The sequence below is a fragment of the Zeus faber genome, assembly GCF_960531495.2.
Source record: "Zeus faber genome assembly, chromosome: 9".
In the NCBI taxonomy this organism is placed as follows: Eukaryota; Metazoa; Chordata; class Actinopteri; order Zeiformes; family Zeidae; genus Zeus; species Zeus faber.
Window position 1 is genome coordinate 17,189,066 of NC_137197.1, and position 27,774 is coordinate 17,216,839.

A 27,774-nucleotide genomic window follows, 5' to 3' on the forward strand; every position below is an offset into this window, starting at 1 on the left:
TTTGATATCGTTTTTAGAGTGTAAATTGTTGGTACAGACGCTTATTGTGTGTTGTTAATATCTGTCCGTCCATCCATCCATCCTTATGTGCGGATGTTACGGCATCGCTAGGACTCTTACTTTTCAATCCCCAATTTCGCCTCCCCCCCCCCTTTACTACGACAAACGCAACCTTTTCGATAGATGAAAAATAAAGCCCCCCCCATGTTCCCTGTCCGAGGTGAACGCGTTGTTCGCGCTGCGCACTTCCTGCCATTTTGTGAGCGGTCACCTGTTGCGGTCCATTTCCTACTATTATCATAACAACGTTGTTCTGGTTCCAAGATAAAAGCTCCCGGAACACACGCCTAATAACGGCGATGGCAAGCATTAACTGGAACAGGGCAAGTGTTCGGGCGCACCGCTTCCCCTCACCGTCAGTTGAACGTGGTTATGAATAATAATGACGTCTCGTTAAAAAAGTGCAGAACCACGTCTAGATGGTAAAGAAGACGCTCTCTAATATCGACAACGTCGGCCATTACTTATTGAGTTAGTTAGTTTAAGAGCGGTAATGGTTTTGGTGATAAAGACATGAGATATCTAGACACCCTTCGACTGTGAGTAAAGGAAATATTATTTAAGGAATTACAGTTTAATTAGGAAGATGTTCCTGCACACTGGCCATTGTAATTCCATTGGCAAAATAAAATTATAGAAAAAAAAATGGTTACCCGCCTCCCTACGGGCATGCTTTGTAGATATTTGTAGGATAGGTAGATAGATATTTATTTATCCATCCCTTTACGGATCACGGGTGCTATTGTTAAACAATAATAGATTCATAAAAAGGCAAGATCCAGGAAAATGTAAGTATAGTATACAAAACATATTTGACAACATATTTAAACAAAATACAAACAATAATACCATGCTAATATATAATAATACTATAATTGTGTATGCTCAACTTGTCATACCTAGTAACCTAGTAACTTCATTATAATTATTTAATGTTTGTGTTTGTCATTATTTAATTATAGTAATATTCTCTTGAGTATTTAATCTAATAAATACAGTAAAAAAAAAAAACAACGCTTATTATTACAATTTCAAGATAAACTGGTGTACTTGAAAAAGTGGACGCCAAAAAAAAAAAAAGTGCGTTTGTCTTTTACTTTGAAAGGAAACGTCGGAAGTGAATACCCCCGGTCGTGTCTCACGGCTCAGTGTCTCCGTAGTGGAGCGGTGCAGTGGTGAGCCCGCGGTGCGTGGCAGCGCCAAGCGAGTGTTCGTATTTATTTGGTGAAATAGCCCGATAGTGTACGCACCTGCTTGGGCATCAACAGACAGATCTCTGCGTTTCCACTCCCAATGTGACCAACATGCAAACAGCCGGCGGCATTACAGTGGAACATGAAGGGAGCGGGATGGTGGTGCAGGGCTTGATGAGCTGGAAACCCACTGTCATGTAAGGTAGGCGTGCGATAAAAAAAAAACATGCGATTATTCAATGGTGAGTAATACGCATTGGTTTTTAAAGCCATTCTTTGGATATTTCTAATGTCAGGCTTCAACGGGGGTTCCCAAACATGGGTCGGGGCCCCCTAGTGGCCTTGAAATAATCGACGGGAGCGTCCCGGTCAAAGCCTAATCTGGCAAGGGGGCCGTGCCATGAAAATGTTGGTAATACAACAATTTAAATAGCGTAATCAAAAAAAAAAAAAAAAAAAATGCAAATTACAAAGCTATGAGAGCTTTTTATTTTGCCCTGTCGTTTCAGTGCATTAACCTGCGTAACATCATCTCTGCGGATCGCTGTGGATAATATAAAAAAGGAATGGCGAGGTTATTGAAATGTGTTTCTCCCTCTCTCCCGCAGATTGTCTCAAACTAGAGCGTGATGGGTACCTGAGATCCAGAGAGCTTCAGTAGCTTCCCTTCCGCCATTCTGCTTATGAAAGAAAGTGCACCTGACGTTCAGCTGCCATGCGTGTGAGTTTCTGCCAGGGCCTGTTAACAGGAGCCATCATCCTCAACCTCCTCATCCTTTACTATGTGTCCCGGGCCCAGCAACAGATGATGGAGAAGAGGAAGGACCTTGGAAGGGGCTCGAGGAGGGCCAGTCTACCAGCCTCCAATCTCGGGGGAGGACTTGGGGGCCTTGTGGGGCCGGTCAGTGGATTGGGAGGGGCCGGAGTAATTGGGGTAGAGGGAAATGGCCGCGGACCCCGGGTCACGGTGCTCATTCGGGAGTTTCAAAACTTCGAGAACTACGTGGGGGATGTGGCGCGTTCTTTCCTCCGCCAGAGGCCCGAGCTTCCCTTCTTGGCTGTGGCCGACACCTCCCCCTACCCTCCGTTGCTCTTGCCGGAAGGGGCTAGGCTCCTGGTGCTCTCCCCGAGTCCCGAGCAGCCACCCCAGGCTCACCGGCCGGAGTTTCATGTCCAGACAGAGTTTGTGCTGTTGGTGCCCGACGGGGTGGAGCTGGAGCAGAGCCGTGCGGTGGAGAGACTGATCAGGGAGCTGGAGGGTGAGGGGGGTGGGCCTGTGAGGCTGGTTGCCGCCCCGGTGCTGGCCCGATCTGCTGTGCAATGTCTCCATCTGCATGTCAGCTTGAGAGAGTGGACGGCCACCTATACGCAGGCAGCATCTGGGAGCAGCGGCAGCGTTTGTACAGCTCTACAGGGCGATGCAGTGGTCCTCATCCGCACCGAGGACCTCTTCAACCTCTCCGTCCCTTTGGGGCTTCCCCTCTTCTCCTCCCTCTTCGTCCAGACCTCACTAAGAGGATGGAAGGTCAAGCTGCTGGAGAGCCCCTGCTTCTCTGCAAGCCACCGGCCCCTTTTCAGCTCGGCTCACAACCAGTGGAAGGCCGACACTCGCTTGAAGGAGGCCACGGGGAGGCTCATGAGAAGTTTTGGGCTTAAGCGCCTTCTGTTGCCCGACGGGAAGGAGCAGTGGCACGGCTGCAGTAAAGAGACGCCTCGCTGCTTCGGAACCGTGCGAGACGACACACCTGACTATCTCTACCTGGAGCGCTGGACCCCACCCTGCTGCCTGCGGGCACTGAGAGAAACCACTAAGTATGTCATCAACATCCTGGAGAGCTCTGGTGTCCGCTACTGGCTGGAGGGAGGGACTCTGCTTGGTGCTGCCCGCCACCAGGACATCATCCCCTGGGACTACGATGTGGACCTGGGCATATACCTTGAGGATATACCCAACTGTGATAACCTGAAGAACCTAGACTCGGGCTCTCTGGTGGACGCTAACGGCTACGTCTGGGAGCGGGCAGTGGAGGGTGACTTCTTCAGAGTCCAGTACAGCGAGGCCAACCATCTTCACGTGGACCTTTGGCCGTTCTATCCACGGAACGGTGTCATGACTAAAGACACGTGGACGGAGCACAAGCAGGACGTGGAGTTCCCAGAGCACTTCCTTCAGCCGCTGGTGCCGATGCCTTTTGCCGGCATCACTGCCTACGGACCCAACAATCACCGTGCCTTCCTGGAGCTCAAGTTTGGGGAGGCAGTTATTGAGAATCCCCAGTACCCTAATCCTTCCAAAAAGAAGCTTGACAGAAGCAAACTATAAAATGGGATGAACAGGGAATGTAGGCCATTTGTGTTCTCTCGCTTTGGTTCAGCCAACAATACAGCAATTTCAGCCTTGACACTTTAGAATCAACCCCGATATAAATCGTGGGGATTTTAATATGGTGCCAAGTTGATAACTGTATTTCCTCTGAGACTCCCTTTTTAACATTTTTTTTTAACAAGATGAATAATTATGACATCAACACAAACACCAATGCCACCACTCTGCATTTATTTATTCAACTTAAAATCGTCCTCATTTTGAGTGAAGTGAGATGTTGCAATGCTTCGGTGTTCTCCCAAATAATTTTAAAGGGATAGGAAAGAATTCGCCTTTAGGCACTATTTCAGTCAATATCAATATCTCCATCTTGTATGTGTGAAGACACGTGCTGTGCAGTATAAAGAATATTTATAATCAAACTTCATGCAAACAAAAATGAGAAGCTACAGTTCTAAATCTTCAGCAATATCGGAGATGTTGTACAAACATAATGGATGTTAAATTGTTTAATAAGCTATTTCTGGCCATTTTGCACTGATTTACATAGGGTATGTTCATATTTGCACAATTTATGTTGGAATGTTTCTTTGTTGACGCCATTTGGTTCTTAGTTTTCATAAAGTGAAAAGAATTTTGACGATGATTGGTGTGTCCTGTGGTACTACTGAGAATGTTCCCTGTATAGTCAAATGTACATCTCTGAATTAGCTGGACTTTATGTGCTCATTTAAAAATACAATATATTTTATGAAGCCCGCACCAGCACTGGTCTTGGTGACATGTCTTGGTTAAAATTGTGTTTATCTGTTCTATTGACTTGTAAAATAAAGACGTTCGAACAGTGCCATGTGTTTTGCCATGTGCCGTGTGATGTGACACAGGCCAGCAAAGCCCTTTGGCCACCAGATGGCAGGAGATGTTTAAACATTCTCGCTTTTCGGCAAAGGCTGAGGTGGTCAGTGCTTGTTTTGTCTCGTCTGGTTTATCCCATACGGTCACCTCTGCTAAACAGTGTTTTTATTCTGTAATCTTCTGTAGCCGTTACAACAGGATTGTGCGCCGCATAAAACAAACAAAACCTGGTTTGGCCATCTGTTATGGCAGGAGTGGAAGTGGGATATTGATAAGGACTATGAAAACATAACAATGTAGGACTGAGCAATTCCTCCACTAACGAAAAGAGCCCAGAAGCAGGAACACCCTCAGTACTTGTTAAAACAGGTAGCATGGCAGAGGGGTGTCGTTCCAATAGTCAGAGTATATATGTGCTAAATTCTTCACTTTAAAAGTTTTGTATTAATTAAATGGCCAGTGCTTTTGCAAGAAATGGGACACAAGGCTTAAGACTTCAAAAAATGTTTCCTCCTTTCCGGCATGTAGTGGAGATAATGAGTCATTCACCATTTCCAGAAAGTAAAATTTATTTCAACAATTGGGGAGTTTACACAATTGGGAAAGTTATTTGTGAAAAAGTACAGTCAAAGAGGTCAAATATATAGAAAAAAGATTTTATTTCTGAAACCTAAGGACAATACATTTGGAGTGTCACCCAAATAAATTGATATGCCCCAATCATTTGTTACATATCTTAAAAAGGACTGGTTTATTAACAGCTACAAAAAACAGTTTTGGTGAACCAATGGAATTAAATAAAATTTTAAATAGAGCAAGGAAAAAAATATTTTCCTTTCGGTACTACCCCATAGGTACTGTTAGAAAATATTTATCAATACCAATATTATCCATTTAATCACAGCTAAAAGTCTCCACATATTCTCAAATTCATATAGCATAGTGAGGAAAGCACAGATGTGTGAACCACAAAGTTCCTTCCAACCCACACACACACACTCCCACTCACAAAACCTCTCACATGTAATTCAACCTACACCACCAAAAAACACAAAAAAAAACAAACAAAAAAAAACACCGGAACATGTCTACGATTGAACCCAGGACATTTGGTGTTTGCTATTAAAAGGTCCTTTACAAATAATAAAACCAAACTCACTATAAGACCATAACATCTACCTCCGGTCTTACTCTATAAGGTAAAAGCCATTGGTTTCCCCAGTCTCAAAAATAAATACGGAAGTACAAGAGGTGATTCACGGTGTTTGGAAGAACTTAAATAACCATACGAGCATCGAGAACTCTCCAGCCAAAAAAGGTATTCCATGTTTGCTTATTTATCATAGTCAAACAAAAATATTCTTAGAAGTGTACCAATATATTAAGTTGCTGACCAAATCATCCCAAATTCTGGGCGCCAATAATCTTGGCACACGCCTACTTTACACCACTGCACATTTGACATTGATGACACACTTCCAAAACAACAAAGCTTTCATTCTAGTAACAGGTGGTGCTTTTTAACCCTTTGTGCTTGGCAAAAGTGGGACCCACAGAGAGCAACAGCTTTGCAGAAACAGAGGGGACGTGGCAACAGTGAATTCAACAAATTCATCTTCGGTCGGGTGAGGCTTGGGAGCTTTTGGTCTGAAGCGCTGAGGCAGTCTTTAAGAAACATAACCTGAGGAAAATGCAGCCTGCGACTGTGCTTTTGGAGAAGCAAAGCTGCTCTGAGGTCTGCGCGCGAGAGAGAGAGAGAGCGAGAGAGAGAGAGAGAGAGAGAAAGAGAGCAACAGAGAGAAAAAATAACGTGTGTGTGTGTTCCTGTGACGTTATATTCTGCGACCTTTGGAGAAAATGTCCCTCGTTCAGTTTTCGGGACATGAAAAAAAGCATTTGGTGTGTTTGTTATGAGACAGTCTTGTCAAACCTTGAAAGGTGACAAAAGGCAACAGACAATATGATCGTTGCAGAATCCTAGACAGAACGTGGGAGGTTCTAGCGAAGGCCTTCCGATTCTTGCAAACGAGGGGGAAAAACAACTGACAAAGAAAAAAAGCTGTGTTGTTTTCGAGAGCAAATCCAAAACAATAAAAACCAATACGATAGAAAATACTAAAACGATAAAAACCGTGTAATTGAAAATTTAGAGGCAAAATGATTCCAGACAAGAATTCTAAAAATATATATGTGTACACACACACACACACACACACACACACGCACACACGCACACACGCACACACGCACACACGCACACACGCACACGCACGCCCCAGCGTTCCTCTAATTAGAAGTTATTTTAAATCCTTCAAAAAAATGTTTTAAATAAAAAAACAAGAGAACATGTATGAATCTTTTGTGTTTGTGTGTTTGTCTGTGTGTGTTTGTCTGTGTGTGTTTGTCTGTGTGTGTGTGTGTGTGTGTCCTTCTGAGCCTCTCTCTTCTCGCCGGTCCTCCAGGTGTCGCAGAGAACCAGGGTGAGCTGTCTCTGGCTCCAAACCGCGGAGGAGGCGCGTTGGCGCCACCTTCGTCATCTCGCTCAGATGCCCGACTCCTTCTCGCACAGCGACCATTCCGGCTCCCCCTTCTCCGCACGCTTCCCGATGAGCGGCGAGCGCTCGGGCAGCTGGGCGCCGAGGCCCTCCCCCAGCCGCACCTCACTCAGCTCCACGCCGTCCTGGAGCTTGGCCGTGCGGTCCACGAAGTGCTGGAGGAGCCCCGCCCCGAAGGCGTCGCCCTCCACGTTCAGCACGGTGCAGGTGCGGTCCCTGAAGAGAGGCGGAGAGCGAGACCATTTTAAAAGAAAGAAATTGACGCGATTGAGCAGGTACCAAACTTTTAGCTGCAGTGATTTGTGTTTTTTTTCTTTTGTCTGAATTTATTTTATACTTCAAGTTCAATTAATTGATATGTCAAAATGCATCATGCAATCTGAACAATGTAAGTAACTAATCAATACAGTGGTACCTCCATACCTTCGTTCTATAAGAACGGCTTAGGTTAAAAGTCGTATGTCGAAGCAATTTTTCCCATATACACCACGCTCATATTTTTCTATGATTTCCTTCTTAGTTTCAATGGGAGTCATTGCCTTTTTATTTTTCATGGATTAGTCGCAAGTAGATGCAGTCGTAAGTCGAGGTACCACTGATTAAGTAATAATGGTAGTGTAAAGTGACTTGAGTGTGAAAGGAAATTTGAAAGAAATAATATAAAAAAATATATCCATAATTTGATAATATACATAAAAAAAATCTAATAGATTACATAGAATACATACAATAAATAAACAATAATAATATAATAAATAAATAATCTAAAACTATAGAAAATATCAGATATAAAACGGTTAAAGAATTGTAATAATAAAGTGGTAAATTAGGCAGCTGTTAGTGGTGGTAGTAGTGATCCTGAGTTCCTGAAACCTAGAGATAATGATATGAACACAGGGTGGGGGCCATATTTATCCTGCTCCAGACCAAGTGCTCGCTGTGTGTGTGTGTATGTATATGTGTGTGTACATGGAAGGTCCACTTTAAACTAGTTCCCTCGTGTCACAGGGGATTATAACATGCTTAGAAGCTCCTCTGATATCTCCACAGAAAAAAAAAATAAAAATAAATGTGTTAAAAAAATAAAATTAAAAAAAAAAAAAAAAAACTCACACGAGCCAGTCGACCGCCAGGATGAGAGAGATGTCGTTGGTGGGGAGGCTGACCGCCTCCAGGATGATGGCCAGGGTGAGGACGCCCCCCGCGGGGATACCCGCCGCGCCCACGCTGGACGCCGTGGCCGTCACCCTGAACAAAGAGGGACGGGACTAGGTCATGTACCGGGGGACGTACGCGCGGGTCAGACCAGTTGGAACAGAGCCGTCGCAGAGTCGCGGCCGCGAGGGGGAATTCGGGGGGGGGGTCCTGCTCTGCCTGAACCAGTGTGTCCTTCTACAGCCAAAACGTCTTCTGTTCCACCAAAAGTATGCGACTGAATGACATTTCACTGAATGACTTGACATTTCACTGCATATATGTATGGAAGTATGTATATGACAAATTAACCTCTTGAATGAATCTAGGATAATACACTTGTACAGCCCTCGGCACAGTCAATATAGCATCTTATAGTCTTCAGTCAAAGACTAGTAATGAATGTAGTGATTACAACTTACAGGATGGTGAAGACCTGGATGAAGTTGAGATTGATGTTGTTGAGTTGGGCGATGAAGACCGCGGCCACGCACTGGAACAGAGCGGCCCCATCCATGTTGACCGTGGCGCCGATGGGCAGGATGAAGCGGCTGATGTGCTTGGACACGCCGTTGTTCTCCTCCACGCACTTCATCATCAGGGGAAGCGTGGCCGAGCTGCGGAGGCCGATTTTGAGAGGAGTGAGCGTTTTAGAAAAAGCCAGCAGAAGAGCCGCCTGTTTGCGCGGTAAAGGAATGTGAATATTAAATCGGTGGGGGAAAACCCCGTTCCTGCTCGTTTATTTTACCTGGAGCAAGTTCCAAAGGCGGTTGCCAGAGCTGTGAATATCCCCCACAAGAAGGTGTAGGGGTTCTTCCTGGTGATGACGGCGTAGATGGCGGGCAACACCAGGAGGCCGTGGATCACGTGGCCGATGACACAGCAAGCGATGTACTTCCCCAGGCTGGCGAACAGCATGGCCACGTTCTCCATCTCCACAATCTTCCCGGCGACCAGAAACATGATACCCAGAGGCGCGTACCTGCCAATTACCGGACAGAGACGGAGACCTTAATCGTATTCTTCGCCAATCAAACCACGCGTTTGATTGAGGCCCAGGGCTCCGTACCACATGATCCACGAGACGAGCACCATGGTGGCCTCGTTGAAGGAGTTGAAGAACTTGATGAGGATCTCTCCTTCCTGTCCAAGCTTCCTGAGGGCGACGCCAAACACGATGGCAAACACCACCAGGCCCAGAATGTTCATTCCATCCTGGTCCGTACCAATGGGCACCTAGAGAAAAAAGACGAGTCGCGCACACACACGTTAAACGTCAAGCGGTTCGGTCTGGACGCGGCATCTACTTCCGCGGCGAGATTAGAGATAGACGAGATGGAAACTATTTCGCACGTGGATGTGACCCCACATGGTCTTCTGCTCACCTTCTCCACAGTGACGTTGGGCCTTCCGTCCGTGCCGTTTCTTGTGATCAGCTTGTAGCTCGTGGCATACTGTGGAGGAATAACGGGGATTTAAAACAAACAAAAGGGAAATCTTAGCTCGAAAAGTTAAAAAAACGTGTCCGATCATTTTAAATCCTTCAATCTGGTTAAATAACTCACCGACTGGAAAGCGGCCGACACCAAGTTGGAGGGGAAGATGTTTCTGTGGAGAAAACATTTAAAGATTGTCGTTAACCTTCGGCAGGAACATTTAAGAGGTCACGTGAAAAATGGGTTTTCATATTTGCACACAGTGATCAAAGCCCTCTGGGCATCGGCAGCAAGGAGCCAACCACGAGGTCTGTCACGTGAAAATAACTTGCGCCGCCAAACGCTGCTGGTCTGGATCACATGTAAGGAGCCTAAAGATCTGCCACCTACACACGTACCGACAAGAGCCCACCACTCACCGGATTTCTCACACACACACACACACACACACACACACACACACACACACACACACACACACACACACACACACACACACACACACACACACACACACACACACACACACACACACACACACACACGGAATTAACTCCTTCCCCTCCGTTCATGTATCGAGTCATTTATTTCGCTTGTGTGCCTCAGTTTAAAAAGCCTACTGGCATCAGGATTAAATATCATGTGACCGCAGGATAAAGAGAGGAGTGTGCTGCTCACTCAATTCTGCTCAAACCACAAGAACCAGGACAGTAATCGGGTTTTGTCACTAACAGACCAACCAGGGGGATAAACACATTTCTACAATTTGTTCAGAGGTCGGGCTCCTCCACCAGCTCTTGTTGCGATGTTTGACTAAATGAAGGAGCTTCCAGTTTTTTGGGTTTTTTTAAGTCCAGAAAGAAAAAAAGGTTTGTCGCTATTCTGACTTCTGACAAAGGTATAAAGATGCTTTCTTAAATAGTGCTGGTCAAGGGCACGTCATTTCCCCCTGAACACAACCTCTTCTGGCAATGACCTCAACTTCTCCACTTCCACACCGGTGCGGTGTCATGAACACTTGATGCGTGACACACCGACAAAAGTTAAAATAGCCAGAGCGGGGCGGCTCGGGACATTGTGTAACAGGATGGAAATACATACAAAAAACGTCAGTGAGGTACAGTGCAGAGCAGGTTCCCCTTTCGAAGTTTTCAAGCGCGTGCCACCACCACCGCGGCATTCAACCTTGGAAGAAAAGTTGAACGCCAGGATAAATAACATAGACCATCGCTGACTGACCCCGTCCCCCCGACATCACTTTGACACAGCCCTTAGCCCTCAGGCCTAAACGTGCCAGATGACTAAACACTCAGTTATTTAACACTTTTCTTGGGAGCCAGTTGATTCACATTCTTCTGGCTGGGGAAGACGAACACGTCAAAGTGGAGGTCCTTTTTGTTTCCTTGTGCTGCGCGGGACACACCTTTAGTCAACAAATGTGACTCAGTGCTTCTGAAGGACAATGCAAAGGCAACGTGTGATTCCTAAGTTGAGGTAAAATCAGCAGAATGGTATGACGATAAAACTACACACAAACAACACGCTACGCATGAAATGTGGGCGCCTTGCGGCAGTGTCAAGCGGCGCTGACGTGCGGCCTGTATCTGGTTTCACACCTCCATTACGCAGGTGTTGCCGGATCTTGCGTCCTGCTTTGTAGCGCATGTGGCAGCTGTGTTCCGTCGTAAATATCGCGCCTTTCTGACACCTCACGGAATTTGAGTGGCCTCTCAGGATACGTGGAAAAACTGAAAAACTATAATTTGTGGCATTGGCACGCGGCAGAGTGTTGTCACGGCGACAGCGGGGAACACGCAGAGCTAAAATAGGCTTAGAGGGAAACTGCTCACGGTTAAGAGGGGGGGCTGATGCAACACACCGAATAGCTTATCCCTCAGTGGCTCATTACATTGCTGCTTTGCATCCTGTCAAGACACTCTGTCCCGTACAACAACGGAGAGGGACGAGGTATATAATTTTCTGAAGAAAGAATGTGATTTTGAATCAACAAACACAGTTGATATCAGCTCTAAAGCTATGGATTTCTGTAGTACACAGCTCAACCCAAGTGGGCTGAGATCCAAACGGGGGATCACAGCTTACTTGTTGCCGTCCCGTAACGCTTGACCGGTGTGGGAGATATTTAATGATGGTGGTGCAAGGCACTTTGTACGGAAGAAATGGGAATGGATTCCGCCTAATTCATATTGAGGAGTGTGAGCACGTAATCCTCAAAAGTGCCCTTGATTCCAAGCATTTAACTGTCAGCACATCCTCTCACTTAAGACACGTTTGCACAGTAAGCCCACAAATCTCTGCCGGATACAATCAGTTGGAGGGACCAGAAAAGGGTGTATATGACCGGCTCCAATAGGATGCAATTAAGCAATTAACAGAGGTTATTAAAAATAATAATAAATGAATAAGAAGTATACTCCCTTTCCTCAACCGAATCAAGCACATCACTGTGCATAAAAAAAAACCCCAAAAAAAAAACACCATGACCCCCACTGTGAGGGAGTGTCGCTCTAATGAGACACACGAGTCATGCAGCACGCCCGATGAGGGGGGGCCGGTGTGTGTTACCCCCCCCAACCCAGTCTGGAGAGTTTAGGTCAAATGGCTACAGGGCAACATCGCAGACAGCTAAGAATATGAATCAGTGTATGAAGGTTTTGCCAAATAACCTTTGTAGTGCTAATCTGTCTGTACACACAATTAAGTGTTTCTGCGGCCACAGTTTTTGGCAGGCAAAAAATCTTGAAAAATTATTCTTATCCCTTCAAATAATCAAAAGACTAATAACACAAAAAGAGGAGGGAAGCCAAGGAGGGTTGGACTGGAGAAGATGTCTGTATATTGCCAAGGAGATGTTTTTTATAATTTGCTTGGCTTGAAAAAAAAAAAAAAACAATTTAAAAAGCATTTTTCTGTGGATTGACTTACAGCGACATATTATTCTGGCACCGGGAGCTAAAACGCGAAGGGGGGCTTGGCTCCAGGGAGGGTACCCAACTTCAACATAGTTTGTGGTCCAGACAATAAACCAGAAATGCACGGACAAAGATCGGTCTGTGGGATGTTTTTCTACGTCGCCTGCTCTACAACCTCACCGATGAAAAGTCAAGGTGATGGGGTTCAGACCTTTTTGGTGAAATCTCCCCCACCCCAAAGCCTGGTTTACACTAGTTTAACTAGAGTCGGTCTAATCTAATAGGCTGGAGAATAACTTTCACCCGGGCCAGTGGTCGACTGCTGTAAAAGTTAAAAGAGGTATTACTGGGAAATGAATTAAACACGAAACCCGTGAATATCAATTAGTTTGACGTTATTGTATTGACATTACACTAACACATAATTTCAAAAAAAATAAAATAAAATAAAACTTACACAACTTTTATTCTTTCTTGCACTTGTATCTGGTATTTGAATTTAGAAACAGGGTGCTCAGGAACTTAAATTCCAGGTAAGGCAAAGCGTCTGCCAAATGAATAAATGTATTATGGCATTGTTTAAGGACAGAGAGCACATTTGCAATGACACTTTTGATTTTGAAAATGCAAAAGGAACACACCACAACTCGAACACGTTATGGGAAAGTCAAGTTTAGAGCCCCTCGCTTATGACAATGAAGTGGGTGTTTTTTGTGTCTGAAATGTAAGCGGGGGCAGCCTCGCACCATGACGGGAATATTGCATCATGTCCTCCTCAGAGCACATGTCAGCCTGCCAACTCAAAACCTGCTTTTTGAGGACCCACCCATCCACCGTCCATCGGTCGAGACTCCAGGGTAATAATAATACCAAACCGTGGCGCCGAGCTGATGCAACTGCTGCTTGTGCTTACATCACGTTGACGCCGGGAAAGAGGGATTAGCGAGAGCCGAGCGTCTGAGGTCCGCTCGGTCTATACCGTGTGGAAGCCGCTGTGGAAATCGGAAAACCCTTTGTCAGCGCACGGTATCAACACCCCGCTCACCTGATTAAATCTAAGAAGGAGTCCATCACTTCTTTGGGCTGCGGCAGGTCGTCGTCCAGGCCCGTCACTTTGGGCTTGGCGCCGGTGACGAAGCCCGGGTTGATGATGAAAGCCATCGCCACGCCGATGGCCGAGGCGATCAGCGTGGTCACCAGGAAGAAGAGCATCGCCCAGCCGCCCAGCTTGCCCAGGGCTTTGGGGTCGAGGCTGGCGGCCCCCGACACCAGGCTGCACACCACCAGCGGGATGATGATCATCTTCAGCAGGCGGATGAGCAGCTCGCCCGGGAAGCCGATGTAGATGATCTGCGTCCGGCTCAGCTCCGTTTGGCGCACGCCGAGTCCGATCACAACGCCGACGATGACCCCGGCCACGGTGAGGATGACCAGCAGGTTGGCCCTGACGATCCTCTTGAGCCGCTCGGAGGTGGACTCGGGGCCGCCGGGGTCCTTGCTCAGACCGTTGACGACCGGCGCGTCGAAGTGCGCCTCGCCGTTGGCCGCCTTCCCCGACTCCGTGTCTCGCTTGTCAGCCATTGGCGCGTCCTGGAAACTCTCTACCCGGGACAAAGGTTTCGCCGTTGAAAGGCGGGGTAAAGGCGTCGGTCGCCGGAGTAGAAATAAAGGAAAGCGGTGTCTGCCGTCGTAGCGCGCCGCACCCCCGAGCAGCTTATCTGGGATGAGCGCGCCGCGGCCGCCAACGGTGTGGTCCCGGCCGCGCTCCGCCCGCTTTGAGAACCCGCGACTATGACGTCACCGCGTCACTTTTTGGGAACTCGCGCGAGAAAAAGTACGAGGCTTTCGTCCAACGCCCCGCCCACTCTCCACGGCTCCTGCAGTTTAGTCGCGTTAGAGGAAGCTTTGCTGGTCCCACGCCGCGCTGCAGCACATGCGGGTGCTGTGGGTGGTGGCCGGTGAAACGGGTCCTCTGCATTTGACCCCTGCTGGTTAACATAAATGACGTGCTCCATGTGCGTCGTATGTGGGTTTTTTTTAAAACATTAAATATAACCAATAGATTAAAAATAAAATAAAAATGTTTTTCAAATTTCGGTGTAGCCCCTCTGCTGCACTCCAAAGTACCCCTAGTGGCAGGAGTACCCCATTCGAGAAACACTGCTCTAATGAAGAAGAAGAAGAAGAATCTTTAATTGTCACGCTTTTGGATGGTGGCCGGTGAAATGAGGCCTCTGCATTTGACCCATCCCGGCTTGTCCTTCGGCCCACGGCTCCTGGGGCAGCCAGGAGCCGTGGGCAGCATTCTTCGACGCACCCGGGACCTGGTACCAAGTGTCCATCGCTGGTCAGACGATGGTGATGTGTGCGTGTTTTTGGTGGGGGTACTTACTGATGTTAGGTGGAGGAAACCCTGTGTGAGCACTGGGAGAACATGCAAACTCCACACAGAAAGGCTACTATTTGGGAGATAACCCGCCGGAGCACAATGTCAACAGTGCCCAGGGCGGGAATCGAACCCAAGACCTTTTTGCTGTGAGGCAGCAGTGCAATGCACTGCCACCGAATTATGTTTTATTTATTTTTTCATTACAGTTTATTTTATGTTTGATTTGATGTGACACAACACTATTCTGTCATTCATACATTTATATTGTTTATGTTGACACAGTTGTGTATAAGTGGTATTGGATAAGATTTAATTAGATTAGATTAGATTCAACTAATTATCATTGCGCAGAGTACAAGTACTGAGGCAACAAAATGCATTTCTCTGCATTTTAGCATCCTAGTAACTGATGTATCTAGGAGCAGTGGGTTGCCATACACCCATACTCTTTAAACATAAATTTGGCTCAAATTCTCATGTTTTATATTGTGTCTTTTTCGTAATGTAATAAAAATGTCAATTGTGACCAAACGATAAATGCAAGTTTTACTTTCTAGTTTTTTACTCTTTTGAGAATTCCCTTCCTTTTTCCCATATTTTTTCTTGTCTTTCTTTGTCTGAGTTCCATAAATGCTACTGTAAAAAGTGGGTTAAAGGCTTTAGTTTGCGTGCAAGTATGTACACCCACCTCATAATAAAATCCCCAAGACCGAACGTGTTTCGCCATTTCAACTTTCATTGAGAAAATGCCTTTTTCCCCTCTATGCCTGGAAAAGTGGCACTGGGCACTGGGCTTCAATAACCAACAGTGATGCCACAGCAGAAGTGGGGACGGCACTATTTCTATTGTTTGAAATCTTCCTGTTCACGTTCTTCTATGTGTTTCTATATATGTGTTATGTAATACTGTATACTGTATGTGCCTGGTTGATATGAACATTGGTTACAAAATCTGAATTATACACTCTTTGAAGTGGTGTATTTAACTTTTTATTGAGCAATTACAGTTGTACCACAGCTGTCAAAGCCTCCCGCGGACACCGATCCGGCCTCCTCCGGGGCGTTTGCTTGCACTCCTCACAAGGAATGCTATTGTAGCTATAACATCTGAGGCCTGTGCCTTAAAAGTGCGAGCATTGCAATAACATTGAAACAGACCAGCAGATGTCCAAGCAGATGCTTCACATGTCCGTTTTGTACCATACTCGTGTAAGTTATGAGTAAAAGGAGAAGATGGGCCTTAGTGAAGAACAAGATTGACTCTTGTTTAATCCCAGGGGGGGAAATGTGTTCTCTGAATTTGAGCCACCCTAAATATTTAGGAGCAGTGGGCAGCCACAGCTCCACTCCTCCACAAAGGGCATTGGCGGGAGCGTGTAACCCCGACTGCCCACGTGAACAATGGAAGAACATGCAAAGTTCACACAGTGTCCCTACAGCATAGAGCAGCTTTGACCAATCCCTGACAGCCTGTGGGAGGGTGTGTCACACCGGTTCTTATCTTCGATAACATTGAGGTCCTTATTGCACCTGTCGGATCCCAGCGAGCGCAGGCTTTTTCCGACACTGAAACAAAAATAGAGAAACTCATCAAGTTATCCTTTCAGCGGTATACGTTTGTGGGAAAGACGCCCCTTTAAACAGCAAGGAATGCGCAGAGGGCCCGGGGTGTCCTCTCTGTCCGGGGCTTGTTTTCTCAAGCTCCGTCTTTGTTTCCTCGGCCGGCGGGAGCCGTTGGGGGCATCGCTGTGTTTCTGTGAAATTATGGTTCGCTCCGCTGTGGGAAAGGGCAGCTTTCAATCGCTAAACCAGCGGTAAAGGAGAGCTGAGGTGTTTTCTTTAGAGGGGGGAAAAGGGGCCCGTCTTTGAAAACACACGTACACGCACACGCACGCACACAAACACACACACACACACACACACGCACAAACACATTCCCGGACACACAAACACACACACACACACACATACACACACACGCGCGTACGCACACACACACACACACTCACACCTAACACCTGTGTGCTTTCGTGTATGTACCTCTTTTTTATGTTTTAACTATATTTCCATTACATTTCATGTTGTTATATCTTGTTGTTACCGTGTCTGTCGAAGCATTTTAAAAATGTGATGTTTAAAGGATATTTTTAAGTGTGCCAATGGCAATCATGGAAACAGCAGACATATTAGGAAATTTTATTTTCAGGTGAACTCTGGGAGGTGTTCACTATTTTAGTCTCCACCAGGAGGAATATACTTGACCGAATGTATTTAAAGAATGGCAGCGACTCAAAGTCATTACTTCTCACAGTGATGTTCCCCTATAGAGCACAGAGAGAAAGGGATTCACTTTATACATAGATCTGCTTTATGTTCAATTGCATACATGCAGAGCTACGATGAAGCAAAATGTAAAACTGAAACGTGCGCGACAACCTCACAGCCCAATTCCTGCAGACAACATGTACGCTTCAAAGAGGTTTTTTGGATCACCATTAAACTTCAAACCAAAAGCGCTCAGTCCAGCCTTCCAGTTATTGACAAAAAGGTTAATCCACGTTTACCATGGACGGAATATTAAGCCGTTCCACTCACCTGAAAATATTTAGTGGTGAATATTCGATATTGATTACATACAAGGGCATGGTAACAAACAATTCACACTGCATGTTTTTTTTTCTTTACAAGTTCTGTCTTTTTTTCTCCCCACAGGCCACAGCGCAGCGCCATTGTTATCACTGCAGACAGGCCCCTAAATCCCCTCTGATCTCCCAGAGCCCGATGTGAGCGCCAGGGGCCTCCCAGATGCATTTACACATTTACACCATCAGAGCCGCTCGCCTCATCCTGAGCCCCAGTGCTCGCCGCTCCTCTGTTTGATCATAAGATCGTAATCAAAACTTCTTCTATTTAAGTCCTGCCACGGAAGAATGTTCAGTGTTTTCATTGGACGCAGCACTTCCTCTGGTGGTGTGTGATATCTTCAGAAAAATATCCATCTTTCAGCTCTAATGGTTAAAAAGACTCAATCTCTCTAAGTAGCCAGGCTTGTATGAAGTTCAACATATTTAATATTACGTCTTTTTATCTTTATTTCGTGTCATCACAAAATATGTATCACAAAATAACACACTGCTATTTTGGACAATTATCTATTATTTGAACAGCAAACAGATCCTTGCTTAATAATACAACCTAGGTAACTTACCTCAGCTTTCTTTGATGTTGGGATGGTCATCAGTAATGACTTGGTAGGATACAACATAAATAAAATACTGTCACTTTATTAAAAGTTAATTGTTTCTTAAAATACAAAATTAGACATATGTGATGGTTTATTGTTGAGATTAGATTGCATTGGCTGGCGGTTCATTATCTGAATTTTTCATCAAATATCAAAGATAACAGATCCAGGTACACTTTTATCATACTATATACAAAGAATTGAAACATTCCGATTGATAGTACCAAATAAAAAAAATTATGTTCAGTAGTATGTAGTACTACTGTACTACATTCATACTTCAATATTCACATACGCAAGGTTGTCCTTGGATGCATTTTCATAAAATATATACAGTTTATTTACAGCATAGAACTCACAAGACACATGTGTTTAGAAACATTTTATAGTTGTCAGATGTTACCACAGATTAGTATTTTAGTTTTTCACACCCAAAGTTCATTGGATCTGATGGTGGCTTCACTGGTGGCTCACAAGTAAATTAAAAAAACAGTCAAAGATTCAAGATTCAATAATAACTGTATTGTCCCACAAAGTGGAACATTTGGCTTGGGCTTCTGGTCCTTTTCATATATGCCGCTATTTAAAGGTTTTATTGACACATGGATAAATTAATTTTTAAATCCATTCAATCTGCAACAAGGGACTCTGAACCTCCTCCCTGAGGACAGTAGCGGATACTCAGCGTGTAGAACATGGGATGGGTCAGTAACCATCCTATTGAGTTGTCCTCCACTGGCCTTCCTGGGGCAGGGGCATGAGAACCGTCTCCGGACAACATGCTGGTCAATGAGGCTGTTTGGAGTCCTATGCCGGTAACGTATCTAAGCCGCTTTTTGCTCCTGCGAGAAGTCAGCTATTTCAAACCTCAAATAGAAGTTGTTAATTCATTGCCCTTCTCACCCTCATTTAAAACAATAAGGCACTTTTTAGCTGGAGCCATGTTTGTCATACATTTCATAGAGTCCCACAGTTTTTTGGCCTTCATAGAGGAGCAGTGGGTTTCAAATTTCTCCTTCTCCTTCCTCCTAGCCTTATTATTTTTACAGTGTCTCAATATTCATCATATCCAGGAGTTCTTAATTTCGGAGGAGACTTTTTAATTTCCTTCCTTCTTTTAATTTCTCTGCCCACAATAACTGTCATATAAAAAAATATTGAATTCTTGAGGGAAATGTTTTCAGAAACAACTTAATAATAAACTATCCTCAGAGGTTTGATTTGTTGTTATTTCCTGATAAATGCAAGTTGTTAATGCAATAAATGAACATTCTACTGTAGGTGACTTGCGCAGGTATGTCCACTGGGATCAGATCAGTTTGTATTTTTTTTGTAGCAGAAATTCTTCACATCTCTTAAAAATGACCTAATTACATAATTCTTAGTTAAAGAAATGGAAGAGCATGGACAAAAGTTTCGGTTCTGGAGAGTTGGAGTCCAAGAAAAGTTGGAAATTAAAGATGCTGTCACTATTACACTGAAAGAACTGCTTCAGTTTTAGCTGTTAAATTGATCAAGACCTCAATTGGCCTTTTCATGAACTCTGTAAATTACTTTTCATTAACTCTCACTTATATAACCAATGAATCATAATTTTCCCTCAGTATATTTCCATATAATTTGATTGCCTCTGTAACATGTGCAGCCTGAAATGGTTTGTGCAAGTTGTTCAGGTATGCTGTGTTTGCATGTTTTGTTCACATAAACTGTGACTCACAAAGTGACTCAGTACAAGGAGGGAAAGGACTCCCTCCCTCTCATAGGGTTCCGGGTCGCACCATCCTTTGATTTATTGACCTTGTTATTTTCCAGCTCCTGAAGGCCGTACCCCATTTCCTTGTTCTTCATCTGTGTGTAGAGATAAGACAATATGGTGTTCAGAAGCATTGGAGAGTGCTAAAGTAAAGCCAGTAGTAAAGCTTAAGTAAAGAGACATCCAGCACATTCCTTCCCGCTCCTAGATATTGATTATCTACTTTCAGATACTGTTCACCTACTACAATGGGAGTCGGGGGCGTTGCTAGGATGCAAAGACATCAGGCAAGCAGGCTCTTGCCATTTTGCCACTCTAAGCAAACTGTCGATGGGGGGAGTGGGGGACGGGGCGTGATGGAGAAAGTGTCCCTATTACGCACAGTGCTTGTTTCGTTCCATAAGGAAACGGAGTAAAATAAAAAAAATAACCGACATCTAAAATAAAAACGCAGTTTCGGCAAGCCAATCAAGGCTGGCGCCGTGTCGGCACGGTCAGTACCGTCAGAGAGGGATCGACTGATCGATCGGCTATTTTGGATCGGGGGGCTATTCATAAAACATTCAAGGGTGAAGCCCCGGACGCCCGCCCCTAACAACGACCGTGATGGGAGTGGAAAACAACCGCCAGACGTGCCCCTCTTATCTGCCATAGTTATCTTGCATGTGCACGATAAGATTGCAAACCGTGAACTAGCTTGAAAGCGCCCGGACTATAACAGCTAATTATTGGATGAAGGACAAATCATGAAACTAGTCATAAGTCAAGTCACTACTCAAACTCTTTCTATGTACAAGCACGCTTTTATGCTCAGCCCATACAGTGCTGCTTGAAAGTATGTGAACCCATTGAGCAGTTTAGATGTTTCTGTTGTTTTACCATGATTTCCTTATTTTATCATCACAAGTTTTTATGTATGAAATGTCAGATATATGTTTATCAATTGCATGTACTTGTTTAGTGTGACTTGTTTAAGTAGCCCAAAAACTACATGAAACATGGAATTAGTGTATGTGCAAAAGTAAGTGAACCCCAAGCTGCAGTGGTTAAGTCAAGCAGGTAACAGACTCAGGTCAAACACATGTGGGTGCGAAATGAATCATTTAAGCAGGACAATGAAATGAGACATCCTTGGGAAAGGCCCGCACTAATTAAAAGAGAGAGGAAAACAACCAAACCACTGTGGTCCCATACAAATCAACAATGGCGAGAGGAAAGGAGCTAACCGAGGACATGAAGAAGAGAGTAGTGACAGCCCATCAGTCTGGGGAGGGCTATAAGACCATCTCCAAAAGATTCCAGCTCCATACATCCACTGTAAGACAAATAATTTACAAATGGAGGGCCTTTTTCCTCAATTCTAAAATGTACACCCTAATTTCTCCTTAAATATTAACTTGAATGTAAAGGAGCACTTTTTTTAAGTTGATATAATTCAACTTAACTCGCTCCTTTTTTTTTTTTTTTTTACAGTGGACGTCTTAAGAGCGCTGAACCCTGGATACGATCAAAACATTCTGGAGTAGGAATCAAAAGCATTTCGGCTACGTGCACACAAATAACACACCCCAAACATATCTGTGTTCCAGACTTAGATGTTTCATCGATGCAAAACCCTGTTCGCTCAACTTCACATCTAATGTCTATGCATTGGTTTATTGTGTTCATTTCAAAAGTCACATCCAGCTAAATAATCAAAAAAAATGTGTGAAAGGATTCACTTGCTTTATCAAAAGGTGTACTTGTTTTTGATGCTCAAGAGGGAAAATGTCATGTCTGATTGGCGTAAGGTTCAAATCGTACGTCAACTCACTGCAAAGGCCGTCGGTATAGTCACCAGGACGGTCTCCTCAGCGCTCACCGGATTTGTAGGGAAATTTAGGATACAGAGGGTTCTTGTTACCGCTAAAAACATTAAACAAATTTAATCATTAGAATGTTGTTCTACCTTCCTATTTAACTTCTACTCATTTCCAAACATCTATTGATCTTTTAAATTCAATAGGTCATTCTAAGTGCCGAAAGAGGAAAACACAAAAAGCATTGTGGGTGGAAGTACAGTACATACAGTACCGCTGGAAGGTGGAAAAGTGAGAGTGGGGAAGTGAGGCGTACATTGAGGTGCATATACAGTGGGGCAAAAAAGTATTTAGTCAACCACCAATTGTGCAAGTTCTCCCACTTAAAAAGATGAGAGAGGCCTGTCATTTTCATCATAGGTACACTTCGACTATGAGAGACAGAATGGGGGGAAAGAATCCAGGAAATCACATTGTAGGATTTTTAATGAATTAATTGGTAAATTCCTCGGTAAAATAAGTATTTGGTCACCTACAAACAAGCAAGATTTCTGGCTTTCACAGACCTGTAACTTTTTCTTTAAGAGGCTCCTCTGTCCTCCACTCGTTACCTGTATTAATGGCACCTGTTTGAACTCGTTATCAGTATAAAAGACACCTGTCCACAACCTCAAACAGTCACACTCCAAACTCCACTATGGCCAAGACCAAAGAGCTGTCAAAGGACACCAGAAACAAAATTGTAGACCTGCACCAGGCTGGGAAGACTGAATCTGCAATAGGTAAGCAGCTTGTTGTGAAGAAATCAACTGTGGGAGCAATTATTAGAAAATGGAAGACATGCAAGACCACTGATAAACTCCCTCGATCTGGGGCTCCACGCAAGATCTCACCCTGTGGGTTCAAAATGATGACAATAACGGTGAGCAAACATCCCAGAACCACACGGGGGGACCTAGTGAATGACCTGCAGAGAGCTGGGACCAAAGTAACAAAGGCTACCATCAGTAACACACTACGCCGCCAGGGACTCAAATCCTGCAGTGCCAGACGTGTCCCCCTGCTTAAGCCAGTACATGTCCAGGCCCATCTGAAGTTTGCTAGAGAGCATTTGGATGATCCGGAAGAGGATTGGGAGAATGTCATATGGTCAGATGAAACCAAAATAGAACTTTTTGGTGAAAACTCAACTTGTCGTGTTTGGAGGGGAAAGAAAGCTGAGTTGCGTCCAAAGAACACCATACCTACTGTGAAGCATTGGGCCGGAAACATCATGCTTTGGGGCTGTTTTTCTGCAAAGGGACCAGGACGACTGATCCGTGTAAAGGAAAGAATGAATGGGGCCATGTATCGTCAGATTTTGAGTGAAAACCTCCTTCCATTAGCAAGGGCATTGAAGATGAAACGTGGCTGGGTCTTTCAGCATGACAATGATCCCAAACACACCGCCCGGGCAACAAAGGAGTGGCTTCGTAAGAAGCATTTCAAGGTCCTGGAGTGGCCTAGCCAGTCTCCAGATCTCAACCCCATAGAAAATCTTTGGAGGGAGTTGAAAGTCCGTGTTGCCCAGCGACAGCCCCAAAACATCACTGCTCTAGAGAAGATCTGCATGGAGGAATGGGCCAAAATACCAGCAACAGTGTGTGAAAACCTTGTGAAGACTTACAGAAAACGTTTGACCTCCGTCATTGCAAACAAAGGGTAAATAACAAAGTATTGAGATGAACTTTTGTTATTGACCAAATACTTATTTTCCATCATAATTTGCAAATAAATTCTTAAAAAATCAGACAATGTGATTTTCTGGATTTTTTTTCCTCATTTTGCCTCTCATAGTTGAGGTATACCTATGATGAAAATAACAGGCCTCTCTCATCTTTTTAAGTGGGAGAACTTGCACAATTGGTGGCTGACTAAATACTTTTTTGCCCCACTGTATATACAGAATATATAAAAACACACATACCCCAGATGAAACAAACAGGCAGATATGATTTGATCAAATATAATACATAACTCAAATTTTCTGATACAACCTCTTCTGTAGTTTAAGTGTTGCAACTACCGGTAAATATGAATATTATCGTTTGTTTTAAAAGCCAGAAGAGAACTTACGGAGGACAGTAGTGGCAGACGTATTGGTATCTGTACTTTGACAACGGACAGTGGGCCACAGCACAGCCGACCAGATAAGACTTGCACCAAACCATCTGCAGGTTAAAAAAAAAATAGATGAATACCATTATTATGACTTGCACATTTTGGTTGCATGAATATCACATTGTGGGGAAAAAAATACGTGGAGATGTTTTTACTGTGAAAATAACAGAATATGCTTATTCATTGTCTCCTGACCTGGATGTGGTGTGCGGTGACATTGTTATCTCCTTTGGCTCCTTTTCTGTCGTCAAACTGGTTTTTGTTATTGTTCCCAGGAGCGTTGATGTCGGTCTTCCAGCTTTCCTTTCGAGATGACTCGAAGAAGGTTTTCTCCACATCTGCTGCCCATGCACAGGGATGTTGGGACCCGGAGACGTTTTGTCTTTGCTAAAAACACAACATTTTCAAAGCAGGTAATGAAGGAAAATGATTTATTTTTCTTGTTTTACTTTTCGATTGTCCGCCTGTCTTTTGAGCTGCGAGGGCTTCCTCGCTCCAGCTCTGAGAGTAGGGAGGATTTTTAAATCAAAACATCTTTCACTTTATTGAACAAGATTGAACATTGTATTGTACATTGCCATGAAATTTACGCAGAATCAACTATGATTGCGACATCAATTTTTTTGATTTTTTTAAATCAAATGTTATATTACTGGGTATTCTACTCTACTACTACTCTACTTGATATTTGGATTTTTTGTTTTTGTAAATTGCACAATAGTTGAGTCGAGTCAAGTCACACTCTATTTATAAAGCGCATTTCATACCAGGGCAACACAATGCGCTTTACAAAGAAATACAATCAAAGAAAGAACATTGTTGTCAGCTGGTCATTTCAAAAGAATACCCCTGAAACAACAGCAACAACAAAAGCATCAACAACAACAGCAGCAACAACAACAAAAACAACCACAACAGCGGTAGCAACAACAGCAGCAACAACAGCAGCAGCAACAGAAACAGAAACAACAACAACAGTCGCAACAGCAGCAGCGACAACAAAAACAACTATAACAGCAGCAGCAACAACAGAAATATAATAATAATAATAATAATAATAATAATAATAATAATAATTATTATTATTATTATTATTATTATTATTATTATTATTATTATTATAATAGAGTCTTCTGACTATTTAACACTTTTACAACTAAGCTAACGAAGGTATTGCAAATCAGCAATTAAGGTTAATTTTCCATTTTGGTGGGTACTATACATACACACAAAGCTTTTCCTTCACAAAATGAATTTAGACTGGGAACGCCGATGACAACAAAGTTCCCATCCGGCATTCAGACATTTCTTGTTTCGGCCGACCGAAACCCCTGGGGGGGCTGGCCCTGCATTACCCTGCTTACATTCTTGAGATAGAATGAAGGGAAAGCATTTCTTGGCGAGCATGACACTTGCTGTACTGTTATGCACGTGACAGAACATTACATTGCATCACATGATGTCATTTAGCAGACACAAGTAAGTATTTGATCTAAAAATCTACCACTGATAAAACCTTCATTACAGTCCACACATCCAGGACCATCTCACCATCTTTATCATGTTGGTAGCAGGCGGCTCAACTCTATATACACTATATACACTATATATACTGTATACTTTATATACTATATACACTAAATACACTATATATACTATATATACTATATACTGTACACTATATACACAATAAAAACTATATATACTTTATACACTATATACACTGTATATATATACTATGTATACTATATACACTAAATACACTATAGCTATATACACTATACAGTGTATACTATATAAACTATATATACTTTTCTTCTACTTCTTCTTCTTTGGGCTGCTCCCGTTAGTCGCCACAGCAGATGATCTGCCTCCAATACCTTCTGTTCTGCGCATCTTCTTACACCAACCGCCTGCATGTCCTCCATCACCACATCCATAAACCTTCTCTTTAGCCTTCCTCTTTTCCTCTTGCCTGGCAGCTCCATCCTCAGCATTCATCTCTAAATACACTATATGCACTATATATACTACTTTATATACTATATACACTTCATATACTATATACACTGTATACACTTTATATACTATATCATACGATCCATTACGCAGATGCAACATATGCCTCAAAGGATTGTTTTATTCCTGTCTCTCTGAATAGAAGAAACTCCAGTATGACGCAATATCAAAATTTCCCCCCAAAACAAACATCTAAGAAGTATATTCAGGATGAGTGAAGCAGCAGCATCGTCACACAGCTCATACAATTTGTAAGGAGAGCCACCGTGACACGTGGTCTATTGATTCCCCACTTAATTTTTATGATCATATCTTATGGTATCTTATCTTATATTATCCTAATTTGCTGCAGGAAATCCTACTTTAAAACAGTCAATGTGCAGTTGAATTCCTGTTATATATTTGTTTGTGCTCGTGATCCCCTGCCTGTGAAGTTCACTTTTTCCAATGAAAGTTGGAATGAATGGATCGAATCCAAAGCTACAGGCGAGCTCATGCTGTCTAGGACTCACAGCTGTTTGTCAATGCAAATGGTTTGGCAAACAGCACCTTTGGTGTAGACATGGCGGTGTTTGTTCTTGGCTTGTCCCCTAAGATTGTCTTGATGTTTGCCTCAGAGGATTGACATTGTGGCCCTTGGAGAGGATGCTTCCCATGCATTTGAAAGATGACACCACCCGGCGTGATAGTTGGTGACTTCCCGTGGGAGGTCACCTCTGTGTTTGAGAGACTGTCCCATCGTGCTGTCCGACAGAGTCCCACCCGGCGCCTTGACAGGAAGAATAGACTGACGGTCCTTTGGGGTTTGGGCCTTGAGAGCTAAGTCATGACGATGGTGCAGCTAAATGTTCATCTGCTGCGGGGCTTGTTCCAGCTAGCCCCCTCTCTCCAATAAACTTGTGTTTTCTCAACCCCATCGTCTGTGTCTCTGTGCCAGAGGTACCTGAAAACGTCACTCGGGTGGCGTGTGGCAGGCAAAACTGCCACGCTTACAGGAAAATACAGGATACTTGGTTAAATTAAAAATGCAGGTTTTTATACCAAAATATTTTATCTTTTGTAGATGATAACAGTAATATTTATATAAGATAATATTTAAGATTAACTATAATGAGTATAATATGTCTTTCTTACTGCATATACAATGGCTGCAATGATGTAATTTAGTTTATAATTTTGGTAATAAATGAAGACTTAATTAAAAAAAAGACTACTAAAAGACATTAAAGTTAAAATATTAAGTACGTTTCCGGCAGGCTTCATAGCGTCCTGGTCTTTTACACAATGAAAGTACAACATTAGAGATCTGCTTCTTGGGGGAAAATCAAATATATAGCTAAAGTTCAGTTTGTGGGTGTCTTATACTGTAAATAACCAGCATGCTGTACAACCCTTAAGTTATTTACCTATCAATTATCCAGTATACGTGGTAGTCCTTAAGGTTTCCTCTATATCTATTTGATACAATGGTACTTTTGGCTGCACCTTTGGGGTCCCCTTCAGGAATTTCTCTTGAGCATTCTTTCTGTTTATGAACCCTACAAGAGACCACTGTAGGCAAAGCAATGTTAGGACTTCTCTGGCGTGTGTCAGAGGCCTTCCCTTGAGCCTAAAAAGGAAGAATCTGTTTTGTGCTCCTAAATGTTTTTGACAGTTCCGACATATTACAATTTCCACGCCAAACTCACACGTACTGTACATCAGTGCTGTGCCATTCATTCAGGGTGGAGAGAAGGATGCGGTGAATAACTGTGTCAAATGCCACGCCCAACGCAAGGCGAAACTACCAACAGGCCGACATGCAAAATATGGAAAGTCCCCTGGATGACAGATGCCTTTTTGCATTTCTAGACAAGGC

General features: G+C 43.8%; 2 protein-coding genes across 2 annotated transcripts; one reads left to right on the forward strand and one right to left on the reverse strand.

The window, feature by feature from the left end:
- The first annotated feature begins 1,301 nt into the window (after window positions 1–1,301).
- Window positions 1,302–4,355, forward strand: fkrp (fukutin related protein). The gene is made up of 2 exons (XM_080007222.1): window positions 1,302–1,455; window positions 1,862–4,355. The coding sequence occupies exon 2, from the start codon at window positions 1,969–1,971 to the stop codon at window positions 3,574–3,576; it is 1,608 nt and encodes a 535-aa protein (XP_079863348.1). The 5' UTR covers window positions 1,302–1,455; window positions 1,862–1,968; the 3' UTR covers window positions 3,577–4,355.
- Window positions 4,356–5,076: 721 nt separating this feature from the next.
- Window positions 5,077–15,399, reverse strand: slc1a5 (solute carrier family 1 member 5). The gene is made up of 8 exons (XM_080007018.1): window positions 13,598–15,399; window positions 9,749–9,791; window positions 9,569–9,637; window positions 9,253–9,419; window positions 8,932–9,165; window positions 8,606–8,800; window positions 8,103–8,237; window positions 5,077–7,205 (listed from the first exon to the last, which is right to left on the reverse strand). The coding sequence occupies exons 1-8, from the start codon at window positions 14,131–14,133 to the stop codon at window positions 6,977–6,979; spliced, it is 1,608 nt and encodes a 535-aa protein (XP_079863144.1). The 5' UTR covers window positions 14,134–15,399; the 3' UTR covers window positions 5,077–6,976.
- Between the last annotated feature and the right edge of the window lie 12,375 nt (window positions 15,400–27,774).